Genomic DNA, 11,185 nt, shown 5'->3' on the forward strand with positions numbered 1-11,185 from the left:
TTAAAGTGATTCAATTTAATTTATTTAGTTCAAATTGAAAATATTCATTCCTACTAACTATTTGAATAGATATTAATCGAGTAAATAATATATATTTAATCACTTAATTAAGTTATATTATACTATTTTCAAGGCATTTGAGTTCAATAAATTATAATTATAATTATTTTTGAGATTTTTTTCTGAAATTTTTTTATTATAATAATATTAACAGCGTTTGATTTATTTAGATCATGGTCTACTCACTTTTTAATTTTTTAATTTAAAATTAAATTTAAAAATTAATAAAAAATATAAGAAAAAATTACACCAAAATTCTTTCTGACTACACAACACAATCCGACAGTTTTTTATTATATTAACATTTCAATTTTAATTTATTTTAATTCAATTAAATCTCTTGCTTTAATTTAATTTAATTTTAAATTAAATCGATTAATTACATAATTCTATTTATGGTGTATATTATATTCTTGTGAAAATTTAAGGAAATTCATAATTATAAATTTTTTATTTTATGATAAAATTTAATTTAATAATATTAAAATTATTTTTAAAATTACGAAATTTCGAATTATATTAAAAACGTCGTGTGTCACGAATTAATACGACTTTTTGAATGACTGTGACTTGTGATGGATTGATGGTCCATGGAGATTAATGGGGAGCCAACATTCATGCCCTTTAAAGGAGACCGCTCATGTCATCTCAAATTTGATAGAATGTTGAATTTAGTCCGTTCAAATTTAGTAGATTTTTAATTTTTTTTTGTCTAAATTAATTTATAAATTTTAATTTTAATTTTAATTTAATTTAAAATTAAAATTCATTAACTAAAAAATTTAAATTTAAATTTTAGAATTAAATTTTTTAATTTTAAACTAAATTAAATTTAAATTTAAAAATTTTAATTAATTTTAATAAAAAATAAATTAAATTATACTTTTTCAACAAGGGTAATTGAATTTTAAGTCTCTCAAGTTTCGTTCATTGGTTTAATGGGATTTTCATTAACTTTTGATTTAATGGATGAGATCTAAAATTATTATTAATTATAATATACAAATAATTCAGCTCTAATTAATTTTTATTAATTAATTTTTTATTTTTAAACTTTCATTAATTAATTTAGAATATTTAGTAAATATAATTTTTGTAACACCCCAAAATTTTAAATTTTATGAGCATTTTTGGTATTTTAATTTTATTTAAATTTTAGGAATTTTTTTTGAGATTTTTCGGATTTTAAAAATCGGGTTCGATTTTCTGAAAATATAAACTTTGATGATTTTTAAAAATTAATTTAAAGACCACGTGGCAAAACTAAAAATATATTTGGAGTCTACGTATTTTTCTGAGTTTTCTGAAATTTTTTCGAAATTTTTGGACCTCGTTTTCGGTCCCGAGGCAGAGTAAAAATTCAAAATTTTGTATCCTGAATCGGACCGACCGAATCAAACCGGACCGAATCGGACCGATTGAATCAGACCGACTCCATTTTTCTTCTGCCCTTTTCTTCCCTTTTCTTCCGCGCGTCCCGACCTCCTCCCCTTCTTTCTTTCTTTTCTCTCTCTCCGCTCGCCGCCGGCCACCACCTCCCCGCCACTCCTAGCTCACGCGCGCGCCTCCCGCCCGCCCCACCGACGGCCGCCCTAAACGGCCGGAACGCGCTTAACGCCCTGCGCGCGCGACGTTTCGACTTCCCCGGCCAAAATTCGGCCGATCCGGCCACCAATCGGACCGGGTCTTGTGTCTAAAATCATCTACTCGACGAGAGCTTTCCATAGACACCAAGAACACCGAAATCCATCGAGCGGTTTGTTCGATTTTTGCTCGGGAAGTTTTTAGCCCATTTTGACTTTCGGGCTAGATTTCTCGCAAACCGTGAATCCCACGAGAAAAACGAGAGTACCAGAGCGCTCCATTCATCGAGAGCTTCGCGGCGACATAAATTTCGAATTTTTCCGACACCATTTTTCGGTGGGTCCCACGAAACTTCGCAGTGTTTTTCCGAGCATTAAATGAGCTTAGAAAATTCTGAAAAATTTATGTACTAACCCCCGTGTTGTGGGCTTCGTGTAGGTATCCTCAATTCGCGGAAATTCGACAGTTGTCCGGGTCTGTGAATTTCCTACGCATGCACTGCACTAAAAAGTCTCCGAATTGGATCGAGGTTTTGGCTATCCCCCCATTGTCAGACGTCCCGAGCGCGTCCCCGAAGTCAGAATTGGCAAAGGTAAACCCGAACCTTGCTTTTTCGTAATTTTCTAGTGCTTAAATAGGATTAAAAATCCATAAAAATATTCGTGGTAGCTTAGAAAATTATGATTCTTTTTGCAATAGCTTAGTAATATTGCTAAGGACCGTGGGGCAAAGTTTTAGAATTTTTAGAGCTTATTTGGATAGTTTTTACAAAAATGGTCAATTATAAGGACTAAATTGAAATTTTACATATTGTGATGGATGACTGAGTTGATGGGCCCAGGAGGGGCTGTGTGATGTGATTGAATGGTAGATATATGAGTTGCGAATATAGAAGTGTGTTTTGAGCCCTTTTGCAGGTTGGGTAGGTCCTAGGTATAGGGGAGACTCTGCCGGATTTTCGGCACGACTTAGAACGTATTTGGTCTTTTTCTTTGTTTGTATTGAGTCAAATTTATTAAATGATTGTAATAAAATTGTCAGGTGAGCCGGGACAGCCTTCTTCCTCCGCCCAGCCGCCTCAGTGACCACCGTCAAGTCTGTGAGTAAAATATTAATTTTAATTGTAATTTCACTATTATTATATGTTCAAGCATGCCCATGCATCACTTATATGCATATATTTATGTAGTTAAACTCTAGGCACGATTTATGTTGCATTCATAACTGTTAACGTGCCATGGATGTTGTTGTGGTAATTTGGAGCGGTGCAGCGTGCGTTGGCGTGCGTGTGATGTGGTGTGGACTATGGATAGGACGGGTAGTCACGGCTTGAGTTCTTCGCTGGGACCCGATCCTTCGGGGGGTAGTCACGGCTTGAGTTCTTCGCTGGGACCCCCGATTTGGTTTATTAAGCGAAAGTCCGGCTTGAGTTCTTCGCTGGCACCAGGTTGGATTTAAGAGAGCTGTATAGGGGATCAGCTCCCATATATTATGATTGATACTACAGGGTGTGTGAGTGCTCCAAATTACCTTTTTGATGTTATGATGTGAAAATGTTGTTGATGTTGCATTTCACTCTACAGGGTGCATTAGTTTTAGATAGTTATAGAGATTATGGTTAAAATTGATATTTTACTCTCTGAGCTAACGCCACTCCTGCTCAATATTTTTTCAAAGCTACAGAGGATTTTATTGTGGTTAACCTGCTTTTCTCCTTCGCAGGTTGTTTTATCAATATTTGTGTAATTTTATTTACTCCTAGAATTTCCGCATGTGTTAGAGATATTTAAATGATTCGGGTCTGTAATATAAATTGTCATGTGGACCTGTAAAATTATTATATGCATGTTTGATGGACTGGATGAGGGAGCTGAGCTCCCATTTATTTTTATGCTGATATGAGTATGTGGAGGGTGAGCTGAGCTCCCCAATTGATGATATATTTTGTTTACAGGTCGGGTGAGTCAAAACTCCCGTTGAAAGGTCCATTTATGGCGGACTGTCCGGTTGATTTCTTGATATTGGGCCCAAATGGGCCTTAGAGTTGGGTTAATGAACAGTTAGGCTTACTACGGGCCTCGGGGGCTTTAGGCTGGCCCAGGTCCTAGTGCCGGTCCGGCCCATAGGTTGGGTCGTGACAATTTTTAAAATTATTAACTATACACTATAAATCATTTGATCAATAATAATCAACAATTAACTATTAAATTTAATTTATACATGTTGAAATTAAATTTTGTCCATAAATAATTTTAATAGCACTTTTCATTTTCCCAAAGGGATTTTTTTATGTTTCTCTTATTTAATGAAATTATTTTTTTTATTAAGGAGTTTTTATATGTATTTATTAATAATTATTTTTTTTAGATAATAATATTTTACAAGATGTCGATCATTTTTCAATTCCCATGACAAAGAGTAGTGTGCTATTTTGCATAATAACTAACGTATATATTTTATCAATATTATCAATTATTTTAAATTTTTTATTATTTTTTATATAAATAATTAATTTTATTTACAAAAAATATGATATATTGATTTATACTTTACTTTTATATTTTATTTTTAATTAACAAAATATCTTTTCTTCTTAAAAAAAAAAAAATCACATGGGAAAAATATTAGCTAAATACATACTTTATCCCCTAACCCATTGAATACCTAAATTAAAATTATAACATATTGAATACTTAAATTTATAAAAATTATAATAATTAGATATAAATTAGTCATTTAATCGATAATTTGTAAAAAAAAATTAAAAATAGTCTCACTTATTAGTGAAAAAAGTAATATAAATTTTGTTAATTGTGCTCTAAATTTTTAATTGATAATAGTTATTTTATTGAAAAAAACAATAAAATGAGATAATTTCCATTTTTTTATATATTTAATTATTATTATTATTTTTATAAATTTAAATGTTGATTAAATTATAATTTTAGTCTTAAATGTTCAACATGTTAATCTCAAATAACATATGTATATAAAAAAAAAAAAAGAACATTTGCTCATTGTGATTATGGGATATGGATGAGGATGATGTTTGGATTTTCTTTTCCTCTTTAGGCTATCGCAGACGCTGGACAGTGACTACACTGCCGTGGTTGGTCCATTTGTTCCTTAGACGAGGCATCTCTCCCTCTCCAAACAAAATGGATCGCAGGAGGCCAGGAGCTGAGACCAATACGCTGTATACACCTTTCGTCAGAGATGAACAAGAGAATCAATGCCTGCTTACCAAATGTTTGTTCAATTGCCAAAGAGACGGATTAGGTCCCACGCACGCATGACAGACAAAGCAAACACGTAGAATCCCTTTCTTTTCCTTAACTTTCCCTTCCCTTCCCTTCCTCAGACTTCCCCTTCTCAATAAATAATTCTAAAAGTTGTTCAAGTAAACCCTCCTTGCAATTTTTTTTATCACCTTTTTACGTCCACCCCTAACAGAGACACAAACTAACTCTTACATATATATTATCATATATGCTTGCCGGCGATGCCCACGCTGGTCAGCTTAGCTAGGCAATTTTTAACGGACGAGGCTGCGCGTGTTCTCGACGATGCTGTTGCCGTAGCGCGTCGCCGGAGCCACGCCCAGACTACTTCTCTCCATGCGGTTTCTGCTTTGCTAGCTTTGCCGTCTTCTATACTCCGTGACGCTTGTGCACGCTCCAGAAACAGTGCTTGTTCGTCGCGCCTTCAGTTTGGCGCGCTCGAGCTTTGCGTTGGTGTCTCTCTTGATCGCTTGCCTTCTTCGAAAACCGCAGATGAACCTCCAATCTCGAATTCACTTATGGCGGCAATCAAACGGTCGCAGGCCAATCAGCGGAGGCACTCTGATAATTTTCAGTTGCAGCAAATACACTGTAACCAGCAAGCAGCGTCGGTTTTGAAGGTCGAGCTTAAGCACTTCATTTTATCAATTATGGATGATCCGATTGTGAGTCGGGTATTTGGGGAGGCCGGGTTTCGGAGTTGTGATATTAAGTTAGCCGTTATTCACCCGCCGGTGACACATGCTTCGAATTTCTCGCGGACGAGGTGCCCGCCGGTTTTCCTTTGTAATTTGACTGGTTCGGAACTTGGTCGACCCGATTCGAGCTTCCCGTCTAGTGGGCGCGAGGATGGGGAAGAGAATTGTAGGAGAATTGCTGAGGCTTTAGTGAAGGGGAAGAATCTGTTGCTTCTTGGTGCTTGTGCTAGTGATGCGTTAAATAGATTTATCGAATGTGTAAATACAGATGGAGGAGGAATTTTGCCCACCGAGATTGCTGGGTTAAGCCTAATATCTGTTGAAAAGGAGATAATTGAGTTCCTTAGTGAAGGAGGGAACAATAGAGAGAAGATGGATTTCAAGGTTGAGGAGTTGCGGCATAAACTGGAGCAGTGTTCGGGCCCAGGTATTGTGTTGAGTTTTGGAGAGCTGAAGGCTTTGGTCGACGAGAAGCTGTCCAGTGGTGCTTTGAGTTACTTGGTTTCGAAATTAACGGGTTTATTGGAGGGTTTTAAAGACAAGTTGCGGTTGATGGGAGCTACGGCAGTATATGAAACGTATTCCAAATTTTTAGGGGAATTTCCAGCTATAGAAAAGGATTGGGATCTTCATATTCTGCCCATCACTTCTTCTAAAAGCCCTATTGATTGTTTTGGCTCCAAATCTAGGTAAGTAGTTTTGTCGTTTTATCTTTGTTGTGCTCGCTTTCAATTGGTTGAGGCAAAAATTCAATTTTTCATGCGGGTATAATTAAGTTTTATTCTTCTATCTCTATTTTTTGGGTTGTGTCTGCGGGTTTCGATGATTTCCTTTCAGGGAAGTGGAACATAAGCCTCATATCCATAGATTGCTCTAGTATGCAACAAGAAGAAGATAAAAGAACAGGGGTGCTTTCTTTATAAGTGACAATCTTCTGTTGTTGTATCTCAGTGACAATCTGCTCTTGCTGTATCTATCTATTGTTTCTTTTTAACATTTTGTAATTGATGTTTTCAGTTTCTTTGAAATTTTGTGATTGATGTTTTCATTTTATTGGCGTAATATGTGTTATGCAGTTAATGGATAATTCTCTAAGCTTTTCCTCTGTCATTTTCTTTTCTTTATTTTATCTTTCTTTGTATTTTTTGAGTATTTTATACTCTGCTTTATTTTTGTGTTCCAGTGTTTGTATGACCGCATTACATGGTTCCAATGCTGATCCTCTTCTTCTTCTTCTTCTCTCTCTCTCTCTCCCTGTTTTTCTTAGGGCATTCTGCTTGTGCTTGCTTTGGCTATAGTTTTCACTTTCCAGTTGTAGTTTTCTACTTCAGCTGGCGTGAGATGTGGGGTTTTTATCCTGAATGCCAATAAATTTTTGGTTGATAAACCAAAAAAAACCCTCCAAACTATATTCCAATTTGCATTTGGTTGTTTCTTTGGAAAATGGTAATGAACAAAATTGGTCTAAATGTGTAAGTTGCAATTGTAGCTCAGTAATCTAGCTATCATGGTTTGGCATGATTGAAGTTCAAAAATGAAGTATAGGTTAATTTTGGATATTTCCTACATTTTGGAAATTTTTGGTTATTAACTCTTGAAATTTGACTACATCTGCACTCAATTATATATAAAGAAGAAGAAAGTATTATTGTGCTTATGTAGTTCATTTGAACCCTGTATTGGATTTTGTTATGGTTTATTAATATGCAGCATAAGGTAGTGTGTTAATTGCTTAGTTCAATTACAGAATCTGTTATAAATGTATCTATACATGCATACAGTTTAGCTTCTTGCTGTTTCTAATCACTAAATCTCACAGTTCCCTGCTCCTGACATACTTACAGCTTGATGGGGTCTTTTGTTCCTTTTGGTGGTTTCTTCTCTACACCATCTGATCTCAAATATCCGTTATGCAACGTAGCTCAATCCATCACTCAATGTCATCTTTGCACTGCAAAGTATGAGCAAGAAGTTACTGCAATGCTGAAGGGTTCTACGGTTTCAATTGCAGATCAGTACTCAGAGAACTTACCTTCTTGGTTACAGATGGCTCAGCTTGACACAGGCAAGGGATTGGATGTAGCTAAGGTGCGTTGCTCCTACATAGTTGGAAATCCTAATTGCATTTTTTTTTTTAAAAAAAAAACTAAAGGGCTTAATCTTAATATCTAAGATATTTCATTAGTTGATTTGTGGCAATATTTATATAAGAATGTGCATCATCTTCAGTGCAGACCAAAAATGATGGAACAACACTGAATGCTAGAATTTTGGGGCTGCAAAGGAAATGGAGTGATTTCTGCCAACGAATTCATCGTGCTCAGCCTTTCTCCAAATTTGATGTTTCCCAGGGCAGGGCCCAGGCATTAGTTTTGGAGGGCTTTCAATATGTTGCAGATAGGAAGGAAAGCAGCAGTGGTAGCTGCAGCAGAGATTCACTACTTAATGAGAGTCAATGTGCAAATCTTAGTCTTGGTGTTCATATGGATTTGCAAAATGATTTTCCAAAGAGAAATAGCATCCCAATAACAGTAGATTCTGAAACTGAGAATGTCAATTGCCAATCTAAGCTAATCAAAGAAGCATCAAAAAGTCAGCAAAAAGAGAAAGATAGTCCTTGGTTTACCCCTTTGACTCTGCCCAATATGAGTCTGCCTGCTGATCACACATCATCTTCATCTGTCACTTCTGTGACCACAGATTTGGGGTTAGGAACAATCTTCGCATCATGCTCTCGGAGGCCAAATACTCCAAAGTTAGGTGATCACAGAGAGCATTATCAGCACTTTTTAGGTTTTAATTCTTCCAAGTTTGGAATTAGTGAAAGTAATTCACATCAGGTCATACAACCTTCTTCATGTTCTAATCCTTCTTCAGGAGAGCATTTTGATTCAAGAGATTACAAATCAATCAAGAAAGCTCTTAATGAAAAAGTTGGGTGGCAAGAGGATGCCATATGTGCTATTAGTCAAGCTATATCTCGTTGTAAAGCAGGATATGGAAGACATCGTGGCTCAACTGTGAGAGGAGATATTTGGCTTACTTTCGTTGGACATGACAAAGTTGGGAAGAAAAAAATTGCTTCCATGCTTGCTGAGATAATTTTTGGTAGCCATGAGAACTTAATCTCTGTGGATTTGAGCTTCCAAGGTGGGGTTAACCCATCAGATTCTGTCTTTGAATGCCAAGAATTAAATGATTATGATGTGAAATTTAGGGGGAAGACTGTTGTTGATTATATTGCAATGGAGTTGAGCAAGAAGCCCCAATCTGTCTTGCTTCTTGAAAATGTAGACAAGGCTGATTTTCTGGCCCAGAATAGCTTGTTCCAGGCTGTGACAACAGGCAAATTTCCAGATTCACATGGGAGAGAAATCAGCACCAATAACATGATTTTTGTGACGACATCAACAATTGGAATGGGTAATACAAATTTTCAGCCACTGAAGGAACCTGTAAAGTTATCCGAAGAAGACATTCTTGGAGCCAAAAACTGGCAAATGCAAATATTAATTGAACATGCTGCTGAGGGTGCCAGCGGAAGCAATGGAAGGAATGTGAAGATTTCAAGAAAAGTGACTTCCACTACATCTGTGAATAAAAGAAAGCTGGAGGGAACCACCAACTTTACAGAGCAGGAATTAAATTACAAGGCTAAGAAACTACCACATAAAGTATTGGGATCTTCTCTGGATTTGAATCTCCCTGTAGAGGAGACAGAAGACAACACCAATTCTGGTTGTTGTGACAGTGACTCCATCTCTGAAAACTCAGAAACTTGGTTGGAAGATTTCTTTGATCAAGTAGATGAAAAGGTATTATTCAAGCCATTTGATTTTGATGCGCTTGGTGAGAAAATAGTGATGGAAATCAGCATACAATTTCAGAAGGCATTTGGATCTGAGTTTTTACTGGAGATTGATGATGAAGTCATGGTGCAAATGATTGCAGCTTCTTGGTTATCTGCCAGAAGCAGAGCAGTGGAGGACTGGATTGAAAGAGTCCTCGGCAGAGGCTTCACTGAAGCTCGGCAGAAGTACCACAGTAATGTTAAATATGTTGTAAAACTAGTTACTTGTAGAGGCCTTTTTGTGGAGGATCAAGCTGCTGGAATATGCCTTCCTTCAAGAATTAATCTGTGAACTGATTTTCTAGCTCACCAATGTTTTTTGTAATTATATGTATAATGTAGCTTTTAGCATCTGAAATGCCTTTTATGGTTAATCAAATGCCATAAAGTTTTGGGGCTATTTGTTTTCCTCTTGTGTTGAATGTGAGTATTTGAAGAAGGAAAAGAGAAAACAAAGTGGGAAGAAGTTCATAATATGTCTTCTAATTGGGCAAGTTCCATGGTCCTTCGGCCTTTGCTTTGCATGAAAATGGAAGCTGGTCAGTGCAAGTTTCGAGGCTGAATTTCTCAAGACAGGAGAGGTCTCACTTGCTGGTCTCAGAAGTGGAAAACAGAAGAAGTTTTGTCAAGTTTTGCGTTTCTTTTGATGCCAGGCGCGAATTTGAATGCCTCTGAAAGTTGCCTGTGTTCCTTCGACACTTGACTTCAACGATGATAATGATTCATAAAATAGAATTTGTTTATTTTTCTCAATTAATCTATTAAAAAAATAATTAGATGCGAAAATTATTTTTTATTTTTTAATTAATAAAATGATCAATTTAGCGTCTATAAAATAAAATTGATTTGACCTATTTTTAATTTTTTTATAAATTAATAAAGAAATTTCAATTTAAACTTAATTTTATAAATTAAATTTTTTTATTTAAATAAAAAATTTAAAAATTATTTTTTTTTAATTTTAGTACTAAATTTTTTAATTTAAATTTAAAAATGTAAAAATTTTATTTTTTATTTTTATTTTTTAAATTAAATTAAATTAAATTAAAATTTTTAAATTAAATTAGATAAAAAAAATTAAAAATAACTAAATTCAATCTTTCCAAAAAATATAGAAGTGTAGTTAAGTTTTAAATTTTTTTAATTAAAATGACATTTTAAAAAAAATATTCAATTATTTCATATGTAAACAATTAAAAATTGGACTAATTTAATTTATTCGGTTGGTTTTATCAATAGAATCAGTTTAGTTAATTATTTTTGGAAATTGTATTTTTTATTCAGTTTAATTATTTTATTAAATTAATTAAAAAAGTCAAATTAATCAAATTTTAAATTTTTTTTCCTCCTCAATTCACTGCTAGACCAAAGCTTGAAAGTCTAAGCTTCCCAAAATGTTCAATTTAATTAATTATAATAAATTATTAATTATTCAATTTTTTTTAATTTAATTTGATTTAAAATCTAATCAATCTAATGCTTATCCTTATAAGCATATCCAAACCTAACAAAAAAATTATTATAATATAGTTAAAAACTGTATTAAAAAATTGTCAAAATTAATTTTAAATATACATATACACATTTATATAAAAAAAAAATAATCCGAATAATATTGAGCAGTAGCCTGAGCCAATCAAAACCGTTGGAAATAATGAAACCACCTGATTCCGCCACGTCATAAACTACACCGACACCACACCTTAGCTCAC

At 34.4% G+C, this 11,185-nt stretch overlaps 1 protein-coding gene across 1 annotated transcript; it reads left to right on the forward strand.

Moving 5' to 3' along the window:
* The first annotated feature begins 4,641 nt into the window (after positions 1-4,641).
* Positions 4,642-9,881, forward strand: LOC110644373 (protein SMAX1-LIKE 6). The gene is made up of 3 exons (XM_021797095.2): positions 4,642-6,312; positions 7,468-7,711; positions 7,858-9,881. Exons 1-3 carry the CDS (start codon positions 5,147-5,149, stop codon positions 9,763-9,765), a joined length of 3,318 nt encoding a protein of 1,105 aa, XP_021652787.2. The 5' UTR covers positions 4,642-5,146; the 3' UTR covers positions 9,766-9,881.
* Positions 9,882-11,185: the final 1,304 nt, after the last annotated feature.

The sequence above is a fragment of the Hevea brasiliensis genome, chromosome 12, assembly GCF_030052815.1.
Source record: "Hevea brasiliensis isolate MT/VB/25A 57/8 chromosome 12, ASM3005281v1, whole genome shotgun sequence".
Lineage (NCBI taxonomy): Eukaryota > Viridiplantae > Streptophyta > Magnoliopsida > Malpighiales > Euphorbiaceae > Hevea > Hevea brasiliensis.